This window comes from Puntigrus tetrazona, chromosome 21 (genome assembly GCF_018831695.1).
Source record: "Puntigrus tetrazona isolate hp1 chromosome 21, ASM1883169v1, whole genome shotgun sequence".
Lineage (NCBI taxonomy): Eukaryota > Metazoa > Chordata > Actinopteri > Cypriniformes > Cyprinidae > Puntigrus > Puntigrus tetrazona.
Genome location: NC_056719.1, coordinates 323,761 through 350,932, shown reverse-complemented (window position 1 = coordinate 350,932; position 27,172 = coordinate 323,761). Strand labels below are relative to the sequence as shown.

At 36.9% G+C, this 27,172-nt stretch overlaps 1 protein-coding gene across 5 annotated transcripts in view; it reads left to right on the top strand.

Annotated features, from left to right (window-relative positions):
• Positions 1–23,735, top strand: part of arhgap24 (Rho GTPase activating protein 24) — a 92,100-nt gene extending 68,365 nt beyond the window's left edge. For 3 of the 5 annotated variants that reach the window (XM_043221719.1, XM_043221721.1, XM_043221720.1), the window contains 7 exons: positions 11,877–11,999; positions 16,835–17,042; positions 18,506–18,638; positions 20,067–20,140; positions 20,608–20,729; positions 20,817–21,891; positions 22,380–23,735. In XM_043221719.1, the coding sequence (XP_043077654.1) occupies positions 11,877–11,999; positions 16,835–17,042; positions 18,506–18,638; positions 20,067–20,140; positions 20,608–20,729; positions 20,817–21,891; positions 22,380–22,623 (1,979 nt within the window). In that variant the 3' untranslated portion in view covers positions 22,624–23,735. Of the gene's footprint in view, positions 1–5,108; positions 5,286–5,326; positions 5,450–11,876; positions 12,000–16,834; positions 17,043–18,505; positions 18,639–20,066; positions 20,141–20,607; positions 20,730–20,816; positions 21,892–22,379 lie in introns of those variants that run through there. The other 2 variants (XM_043221723.1, XM_043221722.1) reach the window with 2 other exon arrangements.
• The last annotated feature ends 3,437 nt before the right edge of the window (positions 23,736–27,172 follow it).

Sequence of the window (27,172 nt, the reverse complement as noted above, 5' to 3'; positions counted from 1 at the left end):
CTGACCCAGAGACTGTCTGACTGCAGCTCTGACCCTTTTATTTCACTCCAGTCAGAGGCAGACTCCTAAAGACTTTAATTAAAGGACTGTCAAGGAAGACTTCCCTTTTCCTTTGATCCAATATTAACGTAAAATACCTATTATCATCTATAATTTTTAAATACTTTCCTGCATATATATATATATATATATATACATATATATACATGTAGCTGATTTCGCTGCCTTCTGGCAAAAGTGTGTTATTTGTAAAGGTCAGTAGATTAGAGATGGGAATGGAGAAACTTCTCACAGTGGACAACAGAATAGCCCCATTTACTTGGGAGATTGAAAACACCACCTACGGAGATATAATCCTGTTTATTGGTCAAATCTCCTGACAAGCATGAAGTCTCCCTGCTATCTTTCGCTTTCACCGTTGTACTTGGTTTATCTTTTGTTACGCTTTCCCAGAGAGAAGTGTGAGATTGACATAGTGCCTTCGATTGGATTTACTGACGGAAACAATGGCTTGCGTTATCTGTGCAGCTGATTGGTGGAGAGCTGGGACTGTGATTAGCCAATCATTCACCTTATCTGACCTACATGCACTTACAGCAGGCAGTTTACTCACCTTTGGCAGAAGTGGATAACAGCCGTTTGGTTTACGAGATAATAATTTTTTTATGATATAACTCTGTTATATAAGTGTCAATTCAAGAAGCAATCAGCATCAAGGTACCGCCACACTGGGATCTGAGCAAGCAAAGTGATCTTTGATGCTGCAGTGAATTTGGACAACAATAAAAAAAGAATAATAATTAATAATAATAAATGTATGTTTATTTACTGCTGATATATGTAAAAAATAAATAATTCAATAATGTATAAATATGTATCATTATTTACATTAAATTGAATATAATTGAATGAGTCATATTATTTTTAAAACAATTGTTTATTTTTTAATGGTTACGATTTTTCTTAATTAATAATATTAATTAATTAGAAATTGAGAATGCAGGATTGCTTTGAACCTACAGTGAACATAATAAATGTAATAAATATTTATATACAAATATTTAACATTGACATTTTTATGAATATATGTTCTCTTTTGCTACAGCAATATTTATTTATTTAATTATGTAATCATATTTAGGTTAATTACTTATTGATATCATTACAAAAATAAATAAATAATAATAATAATGTTTAATCAATTTAAAATGATAAAATCTGACTTCTAATGTGACTTCACTAGAAAACCATTACATTTACATAAACTGAGGACGTTTATGTCTCTGTCTGTTCAGCTGCTAGAGCAAAAATGCAAAACTCTCTCAGTCATCCATAATGAAAAGCACAGTCAAATGAATTGCATGTTAATCAAGTTCTGGATTTATTCCATGAATTTTCAAGATCTAGTTTCCAAATGACTGTTATCTCCTGGCAGCTGCTTGGGCCGCTGGACAGGCAATCCATCAAATTACCATCAATTATGTTTCATATGTATCACAACGGTGACTCCAAATTTCTGCGTTAGTCGCTTTCGTCGGCTATTGCAAGAAGAGGATTCACGATAAGCTTTCAAAATCACAACCTGTTTTTTTTTTTCATAATTAAATGTGGTTGTTATTAGACATGCTACACGCAGTGCGCAATGAAATAGTTTTACGTGCTTTGACTAATGGAGACTTGTTTACGGCGTAAGCCCTGACATGGGTTGTAAATCCAAGTTAAGATTATTAGGCCCGAACACAACAGACTGCTTGTGAGTTTGTCTAATCCTTCGTTCCGCTCCTTATCGAGACTGTTTTGCGAAGGTCGCGAACTGCAACTGCAGTAGCTGTGATCTAATGACGTAATGCTGAATAATCTATTGCGATATGATGTCGGTATGACAGTTACAAGAATTGATTCAGTGTGTCGCTGGACTCAGAGCGCAGCTTTCCATGCAACAGCATCAATCATTCATGCCACATTAGCGCTGGGAGACAGAGTTTGTCCCGTAGAGCTCGTAAGCACTGCAGATTTGGAAAGAAAGAGCAGAGAAGGTGAAATATGTTTTGTTTGCAGGAGTCATGGAACCACAGCTTGCTAATTCAATGGAACATACCAGGAAATGACTGTAAACAATCTGCCTCATTCCTTTGCCACGGCAACAGAGGTGATTCCCTGACAACAGACAACAGTAAACAGTATCAAGCAACCCCCTGCAGAACTAGTAAAGACTAGTCTCTGTTGGGCTCGTATGGAAATTTTTATTCAATCATGTGTGCATATATATATAACCTAAATACAAAGTAACCAAAAGCAAATGGAAAATGTTGTGTATATATATATGTTTGATATATATATATATATATATATATATATATATATATATATATATATATATATATATATATATATATATATATATATATGTCCAAGGCCATTTATTTTCATGAAACACGCCCAACCATGTCAACATAAGGACTCTGGAACAATTTTTCTTATACCGTTGTACATATACTTATCAGTAATACAAAGAAATTTTACAGCTGATGATGTCCAACATTGTCTCATGAACAATTTTACAAGGTAGCTTGTACGTACAAATTCATACGACCTCACTAGGTCATTCGTGCAAATTCATGTGAATTGGCAAATCATAAAATATCGCATGAATTTTTACGAGTGAGGGCGTACAAATTCATGCGAATTAGCCTCCTTGTAAAATATATGGGCATTGCACTGTTTATAATTTAATCTTAACATGATTATAAGGCCACCTAGAGAAGGCCTATGCAATTTTTTTTGGTTCTTTTTTTTAGTTAATAGTAAATCATTATTCCTAAAAAAGTTTTTATGCTGATTTTACACACACTTTAAACACAGTGACTGGCCAAGAGACGCATATAGTAAAGTAACTTTATTTCACCCTCTATGTCTACCTCTCTCTTCTCTACATCTCTTTATTCTAATTCTATTATATGTTACATTATATATAGTCCAAAACGTTCATTTAGTGCGTGTTTACGTAGAATATAAATGGAAAGGTAGCACTGAGGAGGGTTAAGCATTACGTGAAAAGCACTTTTGAGTTTTGAATGAATCCTTTTCCTCACTACTGTGGCAATCTTAGTCAATATAATGGGTTATATAAGACTTTTTCGTGACAGGGTCATCATATCAGTTCAAACGCCATGTCTAAAACAGGAAGCAATGAATCTCTTTCATGATAATTGAAGTTGTTGTCCTCAGAAGCCATGATTTTGAACTTTGCAGCATTACGCTAGCTAGCCCCTCCTCCTGTCGAATCCCATTGGCCGGAAGTTTTTCTTTTATGGCTGCACGTAGCATTAAACATCAAATTGGTTGTAAATGTGTGGAATTGTTAAGGTCTCCGTTTTGACTCATGAGCGTTCAGCACAGCACGCCTGGATGTTATGGAGGAGTAAACAGGAAGAAACAGGAGGAATGAGGTCACTGGGTTTGTTGAGTTTTAAAGGAAGGCAAGTCACTTCTTCCTGTTACTTGTGTCTGTAAAGGTTATATGGGCACTCTGTTGTCTCTTCTCCGAGGAGAAAGAGAGAAGACAATGCACACTACAAACTCTTTCGGGAGTCAAAGTGTGTTTGCATAACAATCCGTTCACACAGCGCAGCCTGCGAATGCCTCCGGACAGCTGCGTGGAAAAAGCTTCCTAAAATCCACTGACATCTGAATAAAGACCTTCGGTTGATTATGTCAGTGCAGTTGCTGTTAAACCCACAAGCACGCGTGACGGGCGTTAGCTCTGAGATTTACTATACTATCAAACCACCATCTTGAAGATCTCATTTAATTTAATGAGATGAATAAGAGTTTGTCTGGGTCAGTGGTTACTAACCGACTTACCGGAGGGACACATGGCACGCACAGACTTGCTGTTAAAGGAGGAAAAATATCGCTAATCGGTTTACTCATGGTGAATGCAAAGATGAGTAAGATTTAGAAATACTGTAGCTGTCGTTCAGGACATCCCGAGGAAGGAGGGTGTGCATTTCTAAATCAGGGAAACGGGAAAAATGCAGGGAATGCTTTATAGATGACTGAACAGGGAGGCAGCCAAGACAGATAGTGCTTGGGTGTGTGTGTGTGTGTGTGTGTGTGTCAGGAGGTCAAAATGACTAGACTAGACTAGACTAGACTAGAGTGTTTTTTTTATGATTTGCATCCTGATAAGAAATATATGCTCCATTTAACAAATTACTAGCATCTTTTTTTTTCCCTTTTTACTTACACTTTATTTTGGTGGGTAGTTACCTTTTTTCTTTATGAGAGCTAGTAAGCTTTTATTGTTCCCTCATCGTTTTATGGATAAACATTAACCAACCAATAATAGTAAAATAATATATAGACTATACAAATGAAGGAATGTGTATAATGTATTATGGTCTTGGCAATAAAATAGATATTAACAGTTCTAAATACTGTAAAAAAAATAAATAATAATAATCTGAAAGGCACTGAAATGGAAATAAAATAACAAAAATGAAATGACAAAATGAAACAAACCAAAAGAAATAAAAATGTGATAATAAAATCAAACTGGAATGCAACTTGCAAAAGTAAATAAATAAATGGCAAATTTATATTAAAATGCTTACATTAAATAAAATAAAATTACATTCAATTACAAAATGCCAGATTAAATGAAATAGATTATTTCATTATATTATTAAATGAAATAAATCAGATGCAATCTGATATTACAAATACTAAATATAAGGAATAAAATGACATAATTATATAGAATTACAAAATAAAATAAATAAATAAATAAATGAAACTCAACAAAATAAAAATATATGTTTGTGTTTGTATATGTGTGTAATGTTATCACACTGGTATAAAAAAATATATTTTCAGCTTATATAAACACAAAAATATGACCTATGTAACTCAACTCAAAGTTGAGTAGAAGATAAGTTAGATTGGCGTTGTATATATAAAAATACATCATTTTAAAAGGTGAGCCTTTATAGCAAAAGATATGAAATAAATGCCACAAAGTAAAAGAACAACAGACTCCTCCATTCACGCGCATCGCCGTGGATGACGTCACGCAGCTGCGAACGCCAAACAAACAGCGTAGTGGCAGCGAGCGCGTGAGGGGAGGCACCGACAGCGCTCCGCTAATCCTATTGTGTCTCGCGCGGCCGGTGCGCGAGGTGCTGCTGTGCGGAGCAGCGAGGAAACATTAGTGGGATTTATTTCTGCAGCACTCCGGGTCCATACGCATGTAACAACCAACCCGCGACTGGATGCCAGAAAGGGTCAGTATGCGCACTGAGGCGTTATCCTATAGTGCTGTCGCGTGTGGTGGTTTCATTTTGAAGCGCGCAAAAAATCCGACGCTGGAACTGTTGCGTGTGAGATTTAAATAAGACTCAGACTGAAACGGCAGACGCGGACGTTTAAATGTGAAGCGTTTCTGGGGGTGAGTTCATAAACAACGCGTCTGTTCTTGCGTTTAAAAAAAAAAAACTGACGTGAAGCGAATGTCTCGCGACGCGTTTTAAAAGTTGAACTATTTTTAACCCTCTGTCTCATCTTGCATGTATTACGAAAGTAATGTTAAAGAAAGTATTATTATTATTATTATTATTATTATTATAAAATATAATTTATCTCAAATGTTGGGTTACATTTGTTTAGAGTTTATTAAAAAAAATAACTTTTATTATTAGTTTTGTATTTAAGTGTTTTATGTTGCAGTTATGCTATTTAGTTTATGTTCACTGCATTAATGTAGTGTCATGTGGTGAAGGTGTTTATGTGGGTAACACTGTTGTTGACTGTTGCTGGTGAACTTGGAGGCATCCTGTGGTTTAACATTGTGCCACATGTGTCTTTATCGTCTCCGTTTTTAATAGCTCAAATATGTAATGTATATTACCATTATATAATGTATTGGCATACCCTGCACAGGAACTGTGAAGTACATTGACCGAATTAAACGTGTGACAAAAAAGGTGGATGTTTGATAATGAATAGTCATTGCATCCGTCGTGCGCTAAATGGTTAACTCGAAACTTTATCTTAAAAATGAAATCCATCTGATTCATGTGCATAGATGAACTCTTAAAAATGATCACGGGTACAATTCGAGAACGCGTCCTGGGTCTATGTGCGTAGATTTATTATGTCAGTGATTCGTTATCTTGACAGATGTTGAAAATGAAGCTATTTTTTTGTCTTTTTAGGGTGTTTTAGGGTTTGTTCATGTGATAGATTGTTCCATATGTGGGAATTCCATAGGAGCAGCACAAGCTGATAAAGACACTCAGAGCTAGAGGAATGTGTGTGTCTGTGGCTCATTCTCATGTTGTTTATCACACGCACACACACATCATGGGCTGATGCTTCTTGCCAGGGCTATACATTACACTAGGTAAACCTTCCCTCCGGTGGTTAAACACACTGTCAGGGTGCTCTCTATATAGAAAAATATTGCTTTATGCGGTGTGTGTTTATAAAGCGTTATGTCTGTATATCAGCCAAAAATGATGATTTGCGGAAAATGCACTCACCTTCAGGTCAATCCAAGATACAGGTAGATTAATCGGTGTCATCAGACTAGATTTGTAGAGATGTGTCGTTACATCACTTGCGAGCGCAAAGAGCTGATAAAAACATGACAGTAATCCACGGGTAGGCTAATCTACACCACTTGAAACCATCACTTAGCATCCTGTGAAGCATAAAGCTGTGTGTTCGCAAGAAACAAATCCATCTCGATGATTTTAACGTCAGACCATTACTAAAATACGAGCAAATCTATACATCATATTGCTTTCTCCGGTGAAAAAGCCGTCTTGTCTGAATCAAGAGACAAGTATGCACAGATCAAGCACCATTTGCAACAGTCAAAAACAGTTGTAAACAAATATGGACAACAAGGTATGGATTTTTTTTTTTCACTGTACTAGGAAGCTTTACTGAGGATTTGTGTTTTGGCCAGAAACAATCATTTAGAGTTGTAATGATGAATCTGAATTTCCTACAAACAAGCTTTTAAGCTCACAAGACGTTAGTTGACCATCTCGAGTTGTGTGGATTACTGTGAGGTTTTTATCAGCCGTTTGGACTCTCGTTCTGACGGCACCCATTCACTGCGGAGCACTGGTGAGCAAGTGCTGTAATGCAAAATTTTCCAAATCTGTTTAAATCTCATTTACATCTTAAATGGTCTGAGGATGCGTGCATTTTCAGCAAATTTTCAAGCTATTCCTTTAACAGCGTCAATAAACATAGGTCATGCAGGCATGTTAGTTGGCGCAAGAGGCAAAGTGAACTTCCTCAAAAAGATGTCTTTTGCAAATCATTTCTATAATTAATTTCTCATCCGAATGAGTGTTTTTTTTTTCTGTGTAAGCAGTTCAACATGCACTGGAAAAAGCACGCATGATGCAATATTTGGCAGCGTAATGTAATGATGTTATTTTAAATGTAATTAGCTCACACATTTGCATACTAGCCTTATTTATTGAAGACCGCTGGAGTAGATCTGTCAGCGGTGACACCGAGCTTGGCACATTAGGGTTTGCTAACTGGCTCATCCCTGCCCTGGTCATGAAGATGGGTGATTGTTGAACGCTCAGCGGGCACAAAGGCCTCTCGTTAGCCTCCCGAGTGTGTGAACTGGCACCGGGATCAATGGCAGCAGGCTTGTGAAAGGCTGGTTCATAATGAGCCCTTGAGAGCTCGTCACTCACCCGCTGCGAGGTAGAGAGAAGCCAAAGGATGGACGGTGAGCTCAGAACTTTAAAGCTTCTGTTTGCAATTGGGAAAAGGTTGCTGGTCCTAGAATAGCATAAATGGGTCACCTCTATGTACACTCATGGGAAAAGTCTAGCTTAAAGAGCCACATTAACGTTAATGTACAGCCAGGTGATGGAGGGGAGGGGAGAGCGTGTGGGTCATAGATCGTTAAGTTCATTTAGAGAGGAAGGTAATCTATTAGAGCAGGGTCAGGGGTCTCTGGAGTGAACTAGAGTGCTGGTTAGTGCTGTTTTATTGGGTAACATGATTGAAAAGAGAACCGTGGGGCAGTAGAAGCAATACTGATGTTGTTTCGAGCGATAGTTAGACTAGTAGTATTTGTTTTCATGCCATTGTTTGGTATTTTGGTTCAATTTAATGCGCTATTCTGGACTAGAGCTTCTTATTTTGTGAATGGCATCCTGCCCTTTGAACCAAACTAAAGGCTTTTGTTGCAGAACTGCTCATTTTGAGGCCTGTGGTGGTGAAACCTGTGCTATTTTTTTTCACTTGTTTACCATTTCAATCCACTTTAATCCATACAGTGAATGTGAGTGTGGATGGATGCTGTTGAACTCTAAAAATGTCAACAAAAGCATGATAGAAATGCAAATTATAAAGGCATGTTTTTAGTAAGCGTTGTTTAGTATTTACCTTTTTCCCGAAGCCAAAAGTAATTTTTATTTTCAGATTCATATTGCCATTCAAACGTTTGGGATCAGTACGATTTTTTTCTTTAAAAATGAATATTTTATTAAGCTAGGATGCATTAAATTGATCAAACGGCATTTATAACGTTGTGATAGATCCTGTTATTTTAAACTTTCTATTCATCAAAGATCCAGTAAGAGCAAAATATTAAGCAGCACAGCTGTTTTCATCATTGTAATTAATAATATTTTTTTTTTTGCAAATTGAAATGAATTCTGAACGATCACTGAAGACTTGAGTAATGATGCTGAAAATTCAGCTTTGCATCACAGGAATAAATTACATTTTAAAACGTATTCAAATAGAAAAGAGCTATTTTAAATTATAGTAATAATATTTCACAATATTACTATTTTTATTGTATTTTAAGCGTAAGAGGCATCTTTAAAAAAAACACTAAAAGGTCTTTTTCAAATATTTGTCATTTAATAAAGACACAGTATTGTTTTTTAAACCCGTAATGTCAGTTGGAACTAAAATTCACTTTAAAATCATGCTCTCTAACAATTTAATTTTAAAAATGTATTTATTATGTATTTATAAGCGCCTGGTTTTATTTAAAGTGTCCCTGTTGTTGACATTAGCTGTTCTTTCATTTCTAGCAGCCGTGCATTGCAGTTTAGATGACTGAGCTCGCTATCATTCATCTGTTCTCTCTCTCTCTGAAACAGGTGCTATGTTAACTGGTAAACGGTCATTGTTTACTGCTAGATAGGCTCATTTATGATTCATTTAGCTTCCACTTGGTCATCAGACGGTCTGTTCAGGCCTCTTGTGTAAGTGTGCATGTGTTGTCATCTGCGCTCAAACGGTAGGAAGATGAGACCGCAGCAGATGGTCTGTAAACTGTGCTCGAGCCGGACCCCCGTAGAGTCTGCCCTTTGTTGCACGCATGCATTCCTACGTGAGCGGGTCGGTGCATATGCCATGACACTTTAGTCTTGGCTTAGGTTGCCGTTATCTTACCCTCCATTCATCTCCAGCCTCAGGCGGTGGGCCGCAGCTCAGCATTCCAGCTTTTGTCTCCTTCATTTCCATTTGTAAAACAGGTGTGGATGCCGAAACACTAGCGAAACACTAGTGAAATGTAAATGAAATGGGTTATATTGACTTTTCAGACATTCTTTGAATGGTTTTATTTGTTGTTTTAAAGAAAATGCATCCAATTATGCGTGGAATAACTCTTAAAGGGTTATTCTAACCCAAAATTCTGCCATTATTTATTTACCCTAATATCGTTCCAAACCCGTAAGACCTTCGTTCTTCTTCGGAACACAAATTGAGATATTTTTAATAGAATCTAAGAGCTATCAGTCCTCCATAGACGGCAATACAACCGAAATGTTCCCAGGCCCAGAAACGTAGTAAATGCATGGTACATGGTGACATCAGTTACATATAACAGAGTTACATATTTTGCCATTTCTGAGAGTACTTAAGAACGTATTTGAAATAATCAGGGATGTTTACGTTCGGGAGGAAATTGCACGCATGACCGTAATAGTCATTTATGTTTGTGACACTCTCGAAAATGGCAGAATACATAACTCTGAGTAAATTATGTTTTCTTTAAAATAAGTATTCTGGTAGAGTTGCAAAACTCAAGTTGAGCCACTGATGTCACATGGATTGTTTTATGATGTATTTACTGTTTCCAGACCTGGATAATTTCAGTGTTGCTGTCTAGTGTATGGAGGGTCAGATAGCGCTCTGATTTCATCAGATATTTTAATTTGTGTTCTAAAGTTGAACAAAGGTCTATTGGGTTTGGAACGACATTAATTAATGACAAAATGAATTTTGGGGTGAAGTAACGCTTTAAAGGTACTGTAAAAAAAGAGATTTAAATGCACAATTTTGGTGCACGAAACCTTACAAAAAGTACAATATATGTACGGGATGTAGGAGTTTGCTTAAATGTTTTTTGCTCCCATAGTCCATTGCCATGTCTAATTCGCCACAGTATGCAAACTTTCAATCCTAGAACATGTAATACAGAGCGGAGAGAGGTATAAATATAACACCTTGTTTGGCTACCCAAATGAAGGCAAACAGTCGTTTTTCATAAATGAAACAAATGCAAATCAAACAAGCAAGTCTACAAATCTGACGAAAAAAAGGTTGCGCCTGAAAGGTTTTTCCAAATGATCAATTGCTCCGTTTCGAGGGGTGCTGTAGAGAAATCAATGGAATCACTGCTGCTGTTGTCATTCCTTCAATGATTTCCATCTGCTTTGCTTCTCGACAGTCCATAAATACATTTTTAATGGTTGGCAAACTGATCTCGTTGCAGATGAAAATCAATGATCAAGACCGTGAGAGTCCCCGAAGAACTACACAAATGAATACAATGAATAATTTAGTCTTTCACACTAATCATATATCCATTAACTCTTAAAACTCTGCCTCAGTGTAAGCACTAGACATGTCGGACATGCTTTTAAAGACTGGTAATCATCTCTCTCCTTACGGATGTATCCGGTATTGATCTGCTTTTTTCTGTGTATGTGTGTGTCCAATTCATTTGCCTTAGACCATTTGAATCAACACTGGTGAAATAAATATTTCAGTTAAAATGCAAAAAGGTTTTACAATCTGATGGCGTTCCCTGAATGACATTTTATTCTCAAAATCTGTCATAAAATGGTTGATTAATAGCTTATTAAAATATTTTTAATAACAAAAAAATGTCTTAATATATTAATGTTACATGTGTTGTATAAATTATATAATATAAATATATTATAATATATTTATAATTAAAATTAAATCTATAATTAAATAGGAATTAAAATTAAAAATATTATTTTTTTAATATTAATTTTAATACCTAAGATTAAAGCCTTTATTTCTCACTTTCTACCATTAAAGCGTTTGTTTTAATTTCATGAGCCAGCTCAAATGACCCATGCATGCTGTTCTCACAAACAAGACTTCATTGCTCTAAGCAGACTAAACATGTGACGTCTCAGGCCCAGCACCCTTAACATATGTCAACACACCTGTACATTTGTAAATAATGGCTTTGAGTGGAGGGTTAATGACAGATCGCTGAAGTGTCATTGAGGTTTAGTACACAAAGGCATGTCCTGCCACTCATCTTTAATGACCGAGACCTAATTGGTTGTTGACAAGTGGTTCGTTGAAGTGGGTGAGCAAATAACTCAAACTCATTGCTGTTGCAAAGTTTTCACAGAGCAAACGAAGTAAAGAATGCTTAAGCTGTTTTCATTTAGCTAGCCTCAACTATTGAAACACTGTATGCGAATAATGACTTTTGAAATAATTTTCTGATATTTGTGATAAACATTACAGTGTTTTTACGTGGAAGACAATGTTAGCATTTTGACCCAACAAACCTCTGACCAATCGTTTCATTGTTTTCTCTGTAGGGGGCGACAGGGAGCGAATGACATCCAACCATGAGACGTATCTACTTATGGCCAGCACACAGAATGACATGGAGGATTGGGTGAAGAGCATCCGCAGGGTCATATGGGCTCCGTTTGGAGGAGGTGAGCTTCTGCAACCAGTTTGTCAGAATAAGTTATAGTTGGTTAATGGATATAAACAGGCTGGTCACAGTTTAACTTTGCTTTACTTACACCCCATCAACTTTGCAGTATATTGTACAGCATTGCACACTGGCTGGTTAAAGGAGCCAAATAATATTTGAACCTGTGCTCGCAATACTAACAACTGCAATACGAACAAATTCTTCTTGATAATGTCAGATAACTTAGAAAGGTATGTAAAGAGGTACCCAATTAGATTTATAGGATAAATTACCAAGCGATGCTTATTTTTGTTCAGTCTGTGGTGTAAAAAGGTTGCAATTAAACAAAATACACTTATAAATTACAATATTTGAGTATAATATATCGCAGTTTACATTATTTTGCTATTCTCACTTACATAAACTACAGTGCACCTACTAGTAAAAAAAAAACTGGTGTCTGAGTAATTTTTGGTTTTACTATATGCATATCTGTGTGTGTGTGTGTGTATATGTGTATATATATATATATATATATATATATATATATATATATATATATATATATATATATATATATATATATAGACATTTTGATAGACATCATTTAAATTACTATATTTTAGTTGTTTGAAGGAGAAAATTCTAAGTTATGGACTCAAAATTGTGGAACAAGTTGCATGTATTCATATATTTAAATACTTAATGTACATTAATGTACATTAATGTCCGTACAGTCATTAGGTCTGTGAGATGTATTTTTCAGTTTAATCGACTGTCTATATGTGGGTGTGTTTGGAGGTCTCAAATACAGCCCCAACCTTATTAAACTTCCCACTTTCTTTGGTCAGTTTAAAGGTTTCCTCATGAATGGCTCATCCTTGCATGGCCATCTGAATGATCCCACTCAGTGTTGGCAGAAATCAACCATTTGCAGTAATAAGCACATGTGGTCCAGCCTCAGAGTTGAGGGCACCAAGTCATGTGATGCAGACTAACCGCATTCAACTTGGAGAGTTCTTTTTTTTTTTTGGCTTGTAAACACACACAGTTTAAAAAACTCAAAAGTTACGTTACACAGTCATTTGTAATACATAGGGACAGCGTAGTGCTTTTTGTGTTGCTTGGTTTGTAGGCTCGTTCTTAACCTTTAAATATTTCTCTGTGAACTCAATTGGTTCATTGGATTTTGACAAATGGACTTTGTTACAACCTTGTGTGGTATTTCCATGCACAAAGCCATTTATCTCATGTATACATATGTTTAGGTATAAGAATTAATATTCCTCAGGAATGCATGTTTTGTTCACATTTGTAGTTTTGAAAGTGACATTCCCTACCACAGTCAGCTGATTTACCCCACAGGTCAAAGGTCACTGAGTCAAACAGTGTACTATATCCCACTGTAGGGGTCGACCACCCAGTTGCAGTGCATGTGTGTTCCAGTCTCTTCTCCTTGACCTTTGACATCGGTGTCTCAGATTTGATAAGAGCATGTGTGTGCAGCTGCAAGAAACTGATCGTTCATTAGGTCCCAGTCGTTGCTTATAATCACTTTTAAGAAGTTATTTTGACTTGTTATTTTGCAATGTGGTCACAGACTTTATCGGCTTTCAGCAGTGACATATAAGTGTTTTCTTTTGGTAATAGAGTATTGACCCCTCAGAGGCTGACACTTCCAATGTGATCCTGAGAGAGAGCACGTATTTGTTAAAAAGTTCACTTCGACCAAACAAGGAACTCTATAAAATTACTTGCTATCCAAGGGACCAATAATGCAAGCTTTATTTAAAAATAATGCCAAATTTCAACAAACTACATGTGACATGCAGGGTAATTCATCTCTTGGACTCAACTTTGGACCAATGAGAGCTTCTCAGCATGATGTAATAAAAACACAAGACACTGTTATGACTGGTTAGGACTAAAATTTGCGATAATATCCTCTGGTTAAGGTTTTTTAGTCTCATGCAGTGTTGGCATTGTTAAATAAAACAAAAATTTAAATATTGTTTTTTGCAGTTGAAATAAATCTAATAAAGTAAATAAATTTTTTAACGATTTACTTAAATGAAAATGTAAAAAAGTCCAAGCACTAAATCAACAAAAGCTTAAATAACAAAAAATAAGTTATAAAGAAATATAAAACTGATAAATATAAATTAAGCATATAACAAAATTACTACAGCTTAATTAAATTTAAAAAGTACTTGTAGAAGCTATTTCATGACTCAATTAATAAATACTAATTAATGAATTTAAGATCATAGTAAATTAATTTAAGATCATTCTGGCCATGAACTGCAATTTTTTTTAGACAAAACAAGAGACATGTGAAGCAATCAGTTTATCTGAAAGAATAATAGTGAACAAAAAAATCATGTTTTGTGATGACTTCACAGAAAATGCAATATGTCCTTCCTATAAAGTAAAGCAGAGTAGAAGATGAAAACCGCTCTGACTCTGGCAAGTTAAACCCAAGCAATAAGATAAAGTCATGAAATTGACTTCCATTTTAGTATTCATTATGTGTTATACAGTTTGCAGCTCCTATATGGCTTCTGACTGTGAGAACGTAATACAGGCCCTTTAATGAAGTCATAATTTCCTGCTGTTGGCATGTCTAATCTTTGTGAACTTCTAGAGCTCATTTAAATGCACGTTTACTGTGCTCGTTTCATTGTTTGAGTTGTTAATCCTGACCGGTAGGTTTAAACAAAGAATATTTATTCCAATTTCATGTTTTTATTCTTTATTCAAGAAGATTCAAATGATCTTTTAGCAAATAGTCTTTTCCGCCAATAACCTGGAAGACATTTTAGGCTGAGAGTAATTCGCCCACGGCTATTGTGGAGCTTTTTGTGCCGGGCGCCGTTGTTCAAACGTCCACTAAAACACGGTGGTGTGAACAGCAGGAATGAGGGCAGAAGGCTGGGAACAGCCACAACAGATGATTACACAGCTAAGAGCTTAGCAGCTTTTTAACACTAACCTTAGGGGAGGGAGAGGAGGGGTTGTTTTGGCCCTGTCGTATGAAGTACAGGTCAGGTCTGGGCTTTGGATGGATGGAGCAGTTCGTCTCCTCCCCTTTAGATCCAAACCTCCTTAAAGAAGGGAACGGGCTAAGCTTCCAGACATACAGGGGTAGAGGACAGAGATGACCAGAGTATGGCTTCAAGGCAATCTGATGAATCTGTGGATGAAAAGAAGACAGGATGAGATGAAGAGAAGGGATCAGAGGAGAAAAGACCAAAGAAACTGCAAGAGCTCAAAGGGTGCGAGACTGTAACGAGGGACAAAAAGAATTGAGGAAAGACCATCAAAAAATGAAGAGGTAACCTCAAAGGTCTGATATGAGGCAGGAAGACCTAAAAGGTGTGAGAATGTAATGAGAGGGGAAGACATTTTACAAGGAGAGCCGGTCTGAAAGCTCCTCATATTTGATATTTTGTCGGATAAGAGCACAAAGAGCACTGTGTGTCGGCAGAAAAGCTCTGGATATCATGAAGACTTGCATGTGTGTGTCCTGTGTTGTTAATTGACTGCCATTGCACACAGGGACAGCAAAGTCAAGTGAAAGTCAGAAGAAAAGCTCAACCAAAATGTGATATTAAACCACATGAACTCATTGAATGGAGAGGAGAACCATCAGGAGATTACGTTTGGCTGATTCCTCACAAACTCTTTCCATGGGAAACAAGAAACTCATGCAAGAGCTTCTGCATTAATCATTAAAGAATTGAAGCCAAGCGAATGTCTGCGTTAAGATTTTTCAGCTTAGATTCCTGTGTTTTTGCCAGATCACCATCTCACACCTGTGTGGTCACCATTAATAACAGACATCGCTTGTCTAGAGATGCATCACAGGAAACTTCATGTTTATTCATCCAGAAAGGGATGTATATAGAAAAGTCTTTTTTCTTGACTATTTTGATGTTCAGTTGAGATCTAGCTATGCAAGTTCCCAAAGCTTTTTCCCAAGACTGGGAGTGGAGGAAAATAACATTTTGGATGTGTTTTCCAGCAGCAGTGTGATTGTAGGCTTTGGATTTATTGTTGAAGATGCTCAGAGGCAGACAGTTCGGATGCACCTTTTTGCATCCCTTATTGTACTACAGTTTCATGCACAGAAGCGTGTTCCGTAAAATTAAAAGTTGCGTGAGCTTCAAACACGGTAAGACTTTCTTTTGAATCAAAGAAAATGTGAAATATTGTTTTTTTCATCTGTCCAACCTCTTTTTCCCCTTCATCAGCTCAGGCAGGAAAAAGGCGGCAAAACCTTTCCTGTCTTCTAGGCTTAGTTGAATTTGTACCATCTCGTACCGCATGTCTGCGTCCGGAGACCCGGAAAGCGCCACCGATCCAAAGCTTCCAGGAAGTCTGAGCTAATCCCCGCTCATATGCATGCCACATGTGAATCACGCTTGTTTTCAGCCCGACTGATGCAGACAAAAGAACAGGGCAGGAGAGGAAGTGTGCGATTTTATTTTCAGAGAGCGTGACGTGAAGAATAGCTTAAATCAGCCTTCTTTAGCAGCTCTCTCCTAACATTTTTCCTACATATAGGGATAGAGGAATCAATTGTTTTTCAACATGGACTTTCCAATTGAGTTAAAACAATTTTTAAGGCTCTAAAAATGTATCAGATACTTTCCATACTTTCCATAACAATAGCCTACCTAAAATATTAAATAAAAGGTCAAATATAACGATTGCCACCAAAAATGTATGTTTTTAGGTCTGTAAATTAAATTAAATTGAAAAATAAGCAGGTGTGTCTCAAAGTTAGTGTGTAAAATCATTAGAATCATCCTAAACGTTAGCTTATCTGATCCTCATGAGTTTGTGTTTCAGGAATCTTTGGTCAGAAGTTGGAAGAAACGGTTCGATATGAACGCCGTTATGGCAATAAGATGGCACCCATGCTGGTGGAGCAGTGTGTGGACTTCATCCGTCGCTGGGGTCTACGAGAAGAAGGGCTCTTCCGTCTGCCTGGACAAGCCAACCTCGTCAAAGAGCTTCAGGATGCTTTCGACTGTGGAGAGAAGCCGTCATTTGATTGGTACTTGCAATTACTAACTGCACTTATGAATGTGCATTTATGAATCATACTGTTATGAATGTGAAATGAATCTGCATGAATACAAACAGGCTTTGAATCCTCTAAATAGTCTTATTCAGATTAGTCCAAATTGTCTGTATTATCTCTTTTGCCCCCTTTATTATCTCTCTTCAGTGCGTTTCTTTGTTTCAGGAACACGCACATTGAGAAATATAAATACAATATTTGAGGATTTGAACTTTGAAGTTAATTAAGCAAAATGCAACACATGCTGATTATTCCTTAGTTCAAACATTAAACGCTATTCAGAAATTTGCAGACAAGAATTTTTTTTAAATTAATAATTGTATTTAGCAATTATGTGTTCATTAGATCAAATAAAGACACTTGCAATTACAAAATGCAATTAAATTTAGCATTTGATTCATTAAATAATCCCCAAAAAAATCCATTAAATAATTTCATTCATTAAATAAGAAGTACCGTATCATTAATGCCTAAATTGAGTCCTCATTAAATCCAAGTTTACTCTGTCTCCTGTCATAAATCAAAGCAAAAATATGTAGTTGACAGTGACATCTTTGTTTAGAGCCTGTGAAACTTGTTCCACATACTTTCACTTTATATTAAAACTCATAAGTGTGCCATCTTTTGATAAAAATAGATTTGCTTTCTTCCCAGATGTCATTACAATGAAGCTGAATGTAAATCTGTAATATTCACACAATTCAAATGTATACATTAACAAGACAAATTCATCCTTTTTAACAGCACCAGGTTTTTTTATTTAGTCTTTTTCTCATTTCCATGTTTCTCTCTGTGCAGTTTTCCAAATGACCCATTTACCATTTAGTAGATGTTTATCCATTATTTGCCTGAAAGTGCAGTTATGTCGTCCATTTTTAGTTAATGTCCCTTCACATTACCCTAAAATGTACGCTTTCTCTCTCTGAAAAAGCAGAGAGGAATGCAAACCTTTCTCAGTTTATTTACAATCTGCAAATGTAGCGACGACTGTCGGGGCTCCACAATCACGTTGTCGAGAAGAGAAAGCACACTGCATATTTAACACCGTTCATATTTAGATCTTACTGGTGTCTGAAGCAAGGTGATAATTACGAAGGGTCAATACGCAGCATATGCGTGTGAAGGTTACATTATACACATGCCTGCTATTCCTGTCCAGCCCACCCGGGAAGAGTCAATAAATCCAGCTTGTTACGGGATTGTCACAAGCCCAAGTCCTCTATGGGGCCGTTACCGGTCTGGTCAGTGACGTGCTAGTGCTTTGTTTGATTTAATACCAGCTTCCTGTTACTCATCATTAGATCCGCGGGGATATTGACACATGGACAACCACAATCTGTCATTTAAAGATCCCTACACTATTTTTACACACTTTATGATTCTAGCCTTTCATTCTTTGAGGCATTTATATTTATTCTTTCCATCTTTCTCTGCAGTAACACAGATGTTCACACCGTGGCATCTTTGTTGAAGCTGTACTTGAGAGAGCTGCCCGAGCCAGTCATCCCGTTCTGTAAATACGAAGAGTTTCTGGCCTGCACCAAACTCCTCAGCAAAGACCAGGATGCAGTGAGTTGTCTCTTGTTGACCATTGCATAGCAAGCATATAATTCTGTTGTATATACGTGGTGGCTGTAACATGTCTCATGAAATGTTTGTTATTAATGAGGAAAGTTACTGAATATAACAGTAAAAACAGCAATGCAATCAAAAAATGTATTATTATTTTAAATATATTTTTTGTATTTAAATATATAAATATATTGCAAAGCTACATTTTCAGCATTATTACTCCAGTCTTCAGTGTCATATGATGCTTCAGAAATTATTATAATATGCTGATTTGCAGTTCAAAACTAAAAAATGTTATTAATATCAAAGCTGAAAGTTGAGCTGCTCAATGTACATTTAATAAGAGGCAAGAGGTAATTAGGCATGAACTAAAATACTAAGGGACTTTTGCTTTGTTTAAGTGTGTAAGGCCAGTTCTACTGAAAGCTTTTAGTGTTAAAATTGAACTGTGAGGTTTTTCTAAAGATGTGCAGTGATGAATTTAGATCTGAAAAGGAGTGGACAGTTATTTTTGTGCTTGACCTTATTGAATATGCATTTGTAGTATGTTTGTTTTTTTTCTCAATAGGATAATGACCCTCACTGTAGACTTTTTGTTGACCTTTTTAGCTCCCTTCCTTTTGCTATTTCTTATTTTTGAGCTCGGTTCCCACCAGCAGGCTGAGAGAATGGCGAATGACTCATCCTATTATTATACTGCAGTCGTCTTTCATCTAGCATGCATCAATTCCTTACTTTCGCTCAGCTTGAAGAAGAACGTGTTGACCCAGAGGAAGGGAAACAGTTTCATTCTGACTTTTAAGTTAAACTTTTACCTCGCGTGAATCACCTGCGCTTCAGCCGGTGGCTTTTGAATGGTTTCAGGATAGATTCAAAGTGCAAGATGGGGTCTTGCAACACTGAATTTAATTTACTGCCCCAAGGTTTTGAACGAGATTCGCACCTCTGAGATTCCCTCGAGTGCAGTACACACAAAGAATCGCAGTACCATGTCAAATGAAGCAGAAGGCTGTACTAGACGCTTTTGTTTTTGAGAAATAGATTTCTCATGTGCTGCAAAGTCATTTTCATCAGAGAGAGCCTGCAGGGAAAAGACATATCGACCATGATAAAAAACAGATCTGGAATTGAGCGCATCATTAAATATAGACCGTCATCAATTGTTAAACTCACTGACCCATGCCTAGACAAATAGCGTAGTAATAACGGAATAAATTGCAATATGAATATTTAAAGTCAATTAGGAAGGCTTTTAAAAGCAATGGGATAGGTTTAATTGCTTTTTCATTCAGTACATCTTTTAATCATGCATATTAGCCCAGATCATTTGAAACTGTATTACTATAATCAGTTTATACAAAGGCCTACATTTGTGTTTCTTTTTATCCTGGATGTATATTAAATTTTTTTTATCTCTCTGCACAGGGAATGAAGGAATTAAGAAGTCAAGTAAAAGGTCTACCTTCGGTGAACTACAATCTGCTTAAATACATATGCAAGTAGGTGATTTTGGATTTATTCCATTCAGCTGTGGCTTATCACAAAATATATTTTAAAATAAAATGTAATAAAATGTAATAGCTCTGTGCAACGGTGGTGGGAATTTGAGTCACTGAGTCAGTTCAATCGATTCGTTCAAAAACACTGCTGTACTCAGGAATGAAATAAGTGACTGTCTTTGAGTGAGTTCCGGATCAATCCTTTCAATCAATTCATTCAAAAACACTGAATCATTTGTGAATGAAAAAAGTGACTTTAAGTTTAAAAAGTGTCTTTAAGTGAGCAACTTAGTCTGTTCAGGAGTCAGGGTCGTGTTCATAAATTCTGATGCATTCATGAATTAAATAACTCAGTAGCTTTATTAAAAATAAATATAAAAATTGATTGCAACAATCAAGTTCATTTTTTGTTACATACAGTTTCCAAAGTCCCATTTGTAATATTAAGACCCTTCTTTCTTCTCCAGGTTTTTGGATGAAGTTCAGTCATACTCAGGTGTGAATAAAATGAGTGTACAGAATCTGGCTACGGTCTTTGGGCCAAATATTCTAAGGCCAAAGGTTGAGGACCCAGTGACTATTATGGAAGGTAGGTCTTCTCCACATCTCTTGCTCCAGAAATCTTTGGATCTGGATTACATTCAGTGTTTGAGTAATCTATTTGCCATGTGTTCAGGCACAGTACTGGTCCAGCAATTGATGGCTGTTCTGATTGGCCGCCATGATGTTCTTTTCCCACCTGATGAGGACCATACTACCACTCTGGAACTGGTTAATAATAACAATAATGAGACGCAGAAGCGGTCTACGAATGGTCAGATTCAAAACAAAGAAAACAATAACACCAGTGGGGTGCGACAGTGCACTTGGGACGCTCCAGAATCACCCAGTCGGGTTCCTCTGGACAATGGCTCTCCTCGTTCGGGCAGCCCACGTAATGGTTTCACAGGACAACGATTCGAAGTGGCCCGGAGTCCGCCACTTTCTGTGAAAAAGAACCCGGCGTTTAGCAAAGGGAGCGGGATTGTGACCAACGGATCGTTCAGTTCGTCCTCGTCGTCCTCAGGAGACGCCAATCAGGAGAAAAGTCAAACTCTACCGAACGTGGGAACACTACATGCCCGTCGGACGGGTGCGATAAAAGGCTCAGGCACTAAAATGGGCGTCCAGAATGGCGTCGTTCGAATGGGCGTGTCCAGCACGGACGTGACGAATGGGACTCTAAATGGACGAAATGGACTATGGTTGCCCAACGGTGCCGTCACGATGCGCGAGGCTAAAAGTCGAGAAGCGGAGCACCAGCAGAACCGTCTGTCCACATATGACAATGTCCACATCCATCAGCAGCAGACGGCACAGCCCAGTCTAAGCAGCAGCTGTGAGGACAAACAGAGCGTGGATAGCGCCACATGGTCCACCTCGTCTTGTGAGATCTCTCTACCAGAAAACTCCACTTCTTGCCGCTCCTCCACGACCACGTGCCCAGAGCAGGACTTTTTTGGTAGTAACTTTGAAGATCCTTTGTTGGATGGGCCGGTGCAGGAGGACAACGGAGTGGCAGTGGATGATAGAGAGCAGCGGACCAGTAACGGAGGAGGCCGAGGAAGTAGAGGAACCAGCAGTAGCGACAACAGCGAAACATTTGCCGTCACGAATGGACCGACCAATCACAGTGCACTGCACAGCCTGGTGGCCAGTCTCAAACAGGAAATGCTCAAGCAGAAGAATGAATACGAGGCCAGGATCAAGAGGTGAGAGTCATAAAATGAAAACTTTGCAGAGCACAGAAGTAGTGATGGTTTTTTTCCTCTTCACCGTTTTAATGAGGTTAAAAATGAATAGAAAATAAAACAAAGGAAATCATTTTTCACCCTCAAAATGGTTCTGACTTGTGTTTTTGTTTAATGGAAAGTCAATTCCAATTTCTGTGTTTTTATGTGATTTATGGGAAACATTTAACAATGTAAATAAGATCAAATTAAAATACCAAGTAAATAAATAAATAAGTTAATAAGCAATATATATATATATATATATAACAACATCTGATATTTGATGTCTAATGTGATACATCAACAACTGTACAACTTTTAAATATTGCAAGAGTTATTGTAGGAAAAAATTAATAATGAATTGTGCTCCAGGATAGAATTAACTTTTACACAAAGTTAAAGTGTGTCATTAAACTACCACAGTGTTAAAAGATGTACTGACCCACCTATTCCTATCATTCCTGTAGTCTGGAACTTCGGAATCTAGAGTTGGAGACGGTGATGGCAAATCTACATGAAGAGCTGGACCAGGAGAAGAAGAAATACACCATGGTGGAGATCAAGCTGAGGAATGCAGAGCGAGCCAAGGACGATGCAGAAAAGAGAAACGAGATGTTGCAGAAAGAGATGGAGCAGTTCTTTTCCACCTTCGGAGACCTGACCGCAGACCCGCGACGGCCCGACAGAGCCAACACCATCTGGATCCAGTGAGCCGTTAACCATTAACTTAACATCGTGCGGGCTGTTGTTCAGACAGAATGGGACTAAATCAACCTTCACGACATCTTTGCACGTTTGGTGCAAAGGTCAGACACGGCTGAGCGAAGCCCATTGAGTCAAATTTTCAGAACTGAACGTGGACCAGTTGTTGGATTGAACCAGAGGATGCAACTTGGATGTTAAAACGAAAGATTCTGACCTGAGAGCGAATGAAGAAAGGAACTCTTTGACAGTTGTGGTTGAATGCGAGAGAATGAATCAATTACATGATTGAGCTTTGAGTTTTAGAACTTCTGAAGGAACGGCAGAAGCACGAAAGTCACTCCTATTTCTTCTTGTGATCCAACCAAATGTGTCCTTGAGCTGTCATGTATCCTCTTGTGTATATAAAGGAGAAACAATGTTAAAAATTCCACAATGAAAAACACGTCTGTATAAATGCAAATTAATGTTTAATGTACGTACTGATATTTAAACAGAGAATTCTCAATGTGTTACATATAAATTTTATATCAAGGCTTTTCCTTGCACTTAAAGCGTATGAGTTGCTATGTTGTTTTTCAGTTTGGTACGTTACGAGATGTGGCAAATATTTTAATAGCAGTCTTCCCTGTTGCTTCTTTGCATAATTTATCACTGCGGATAAAACACGTTCTTCATCAATATTGAAATTAACATTTTTAAGCATAAATATAAATAAACAGTTTAGGGTGTTTTTTGTGTAAAATGGGGTAAAAATTATATATAATTTATTATATATACATGTCTCGGATAGAATGTTTTTAGCTGAGAAAAATATTGATGAAGAATCGATTTTTTTTGCATCGCTGCAGCGTTCCCCACACGACCAAAACCAAGCAGATCTGTAAATACTTGTGAAAACACAGCAAACGCTCAGCCTGTCTTTGTCATTCGTGCCTGTCGCACATCATTTGCTTGCAACGGTGCTAGACGGGAGGAAGTGTGCTTAAAATAAAGACCGAGATGGGGTTCGTTCATCTCTCGGACCATGTGGGGTCATTTGCCTTGTCGCAGCTGTCCATGCTTTTACTGTAGCTTGATGCATTCAGTGAAATGCAATGAAATTAAATTATGTGACCTCATTTAAACTTGTCTTAAATTGTGTTGTCATTGTATCGGTCGCTGGGTTCGATTACGCACAAAATCGATGGGGGGGTGGTCTGGTACTTACGACCACTTTAATAAGAGTGCAGCCTCCCGAACAAATTGGGACACCGTCCTAAAAAAACTGTTGTGTCTCATTCATTTAAAAATGAATCTGGGTGGGCTTTTAGATCTTTTCTCACTGTAATGCATTCATGTGCGTGTGCGGATGTTCACCTAGGAGCGTTTCTCAATGTTGCGTTGCAAGCTCGCACTAAAAGATGCAAAAATACATTTTCAAACCTGCATGAAATCATTATAAAAGTGTTACATTTGACTACATGCCAGCTAAATTTTCACAAATTAACACTTCCTCTAACACAGCTATCAAATCTCATTTGCTTTGCACAAAGTCACACTCGATGCTGTATGTCACATATGGACACCAAACAGAAGCACCAATGAAAAGTGCAGCTGTAGTGTCTTTCTGAAGAGTTTTTATGACGTGTTGCAAAACAAAAGTTGCAGGACAGTGCTGTTTTACTGTAATTTCTAGACAAAAATGCTATTTATTAATATTTTTGTTTTCATTTATTTTTATTTCAATATGTTTTTTGTTTTTTTTTCATTTTAACAATTGAAGTATTTGCATTCGGGCAACATTTCGGTAACACTTTATTCTAAGGTGTCCTTGTTACAAGTTACATGTACTTATTATTATAATAACAATAAATTAATTTTTAAGTAACTAATCCCAACCCTAACCATATATATAACCAGTACATGTAGTTTATTAATATTACTCAGCACTTTATTTTATAATTACACTGAAAGAAGGACACCTTAAAATAAAGTGTATTTTTTTAAATCTTATATTTATATAATACTCTAACATTACGATTTAAAATAATTTTCTATTAAAAAGTCGTTTATTGCTCTGATGACAAATGTGAATTTTTAGCAACCAGTTTTTAATGTCCGATCTTCACTGTCACATGATCCATCAGAAAATGATGCTAACTTTATTTTATTTCAGCATTTTTTTATTTCACCACTATTTTTAATAGCTTTGCAATGACCTGACTGAATGACACTTTTAAATTTTTTGGTGTTCTTACGAACCAGTCATTTGCTGCAGACTTCTAGCGCTACCCCGGTGCACTCTGGGAATGAACATCCTTGTCACCTCGCCCAGTATAATGGTGCGTTTGAATTAGAAGCTCCCTCTAGTGTATTTTATTGAAACTATTAGAAGAGCCAATCGGTGGGGCCTGTGCTCTCCGTCCCGCAGCAGTCTGGCTCGCACTCCGCACCTTTCTTCACTGGATAATAGGCTTAAAGCAACCGGACAAAGTAAACGCGGCCTGCAAATTCCACTCCGAGCTACCGATGACAGAAAGGAGAGGGATCCAGGAATATTTTCACGCCAAGCTTGAGCCGAAGAATACAAACCTCTGGAGCTGGAGAGAAACACAGATAATAGAGTGCTTCCCATGCGGGGATCGTCTTTTGTTGGCGATTTGGGTTTTGCTCCATTTTATAGAACTAAACCAAATGAGATGGAAGTCCACTGTAGGTGACGGAGCTATTGAGATGATAAATACGCTTCAGTCCAGTGTGTGTGTGTGTGTGTGTGTGTGTGTGTGAGAGAGAGACGAATAAAATAAAAACTGTATGGTGGCGGCCATAACAAGGTCAAAAAAATATCAAACTGTTTCTGCTAACAAAAAACGTTCTCAAAATTAATAGACTTTTTAAAGCACTTGGTTAAAGTGATAGTGGGTTCAAGTCAGTTCACGAGTCTTTTGAAATGTTTCCAGTCTATTTGGACAAATGCGTTTCCAAGTTTTTTCAGTCACGTTTGAACACCGGAGAAGGATTTTCAAATAAATTCAATGATAAAGAATCATTCTGAACCCATATTAATAAGTCACTGAAAAGAATGAACCATATAAATATCAGCATATAAATCTGAACATACGCACACTCTTAATAAACAAAGAAGCCATAAATGATGGAAGCCATCAACTGCATCTTTGCTTTGACAGCATTACTGAATAAGATCCAGAAGTAGTAAAAATGCCAAGTATTGATAAAAATGCTTTTTTTTTTTTTTATGAAACCTACATTCAAGTGTTGATAAAAACAACCAAAAACTATGCAAAAAGCTATTATAACAGATTTTTATTTTGTTTGTTCGAAAGCATAGTTTATGATTTTGATGTAGTCCTTATATATTCATGCAACAAGATAATCTGGGGGCCATGAAGGATAGCGAAAATCGCCAAAAACGCTGCCGGTGGCTTGCAACTTTCGTGGGAAAAATGTATCAGTGTTTAGGTCAGCCGGTGTGGGCTGAGAAATGCACAGCTTGAGAAAATTCTCAGAAAGACTCCGTGTATGATCCGCTGTGATTAAGAGGTTCATTTTACCTTTAAAACTCTTAATCATAGAGTGATTAATACTTTAAACCCTTAACTTCATGCTGACTGTAGACTACTTGAGCTTGAAACACAGCAAGCGGGTTCATGAAAAAAAAGGATTAAATATATATATATATATATATATATATATATATATATATATATATATATATATATATATATATGTGTGTGTGTGTGTGTGTGTATGTGTGTGTATAGACTGTGAGCACAATTATTTGGCAAGTGATTTTTTTTTACCATATTGTCATTTTATCCATAATTCCAATAACTCCAAGCTGTATAAACTTGAATGCTTATTGGATTTAATGCATATCAGGTGATGTGTATTTGAGTAACGAGGGAGGGTGTGGCCTAACGAGATCAACACACTATATCAAGCTGTGCAGAGTTATTAGGCAGATTCTTCTCCTCGGGAAAAATGGGCCAAAAAAAGAGATTTAACTGACTCTGAAAAGTCAAAAATTGTAAAAGTCTTTCACAGGGATGCAACACTCTTGAAATATCTAAGATATTGGGAAGTGATGACAGAACCGTCAAATGTTTTGTAGCAAATAGTCAACAGGGTTGCGACCGTTATGGAAAAGAAGGGTGGCTATATTGGTCACTGAGGTTTTCTTTTCAGAAATGTTTATTAATAATTTAGTTTATTCTCACTTTAACATGAAAATAATCAAGTTAGATGGGAAAATTTTTGTTTTTCATTTAGTTCCGTAATTCTGCACACTAATAGTTGCCTTATATATATATGGTAATGTAATCTGAAAAACTCATGCATGCAGTGTTTATGACTTTATATCTTTGTATCTTCGTGGAATTTAATGAACTTGTCACACAGGCAATTAAAAGCACTTAAAATACACTTTCCCTCCTGACAACTAAAGTACAGTTTAAACAGTAATTTTACATATATATGGGTTGCTGAGCATGTCTAAATATCTACTAGTCACCTGTCTAAATACATAAGAGATAAAAAAAAAAAAAAAGACAATTAA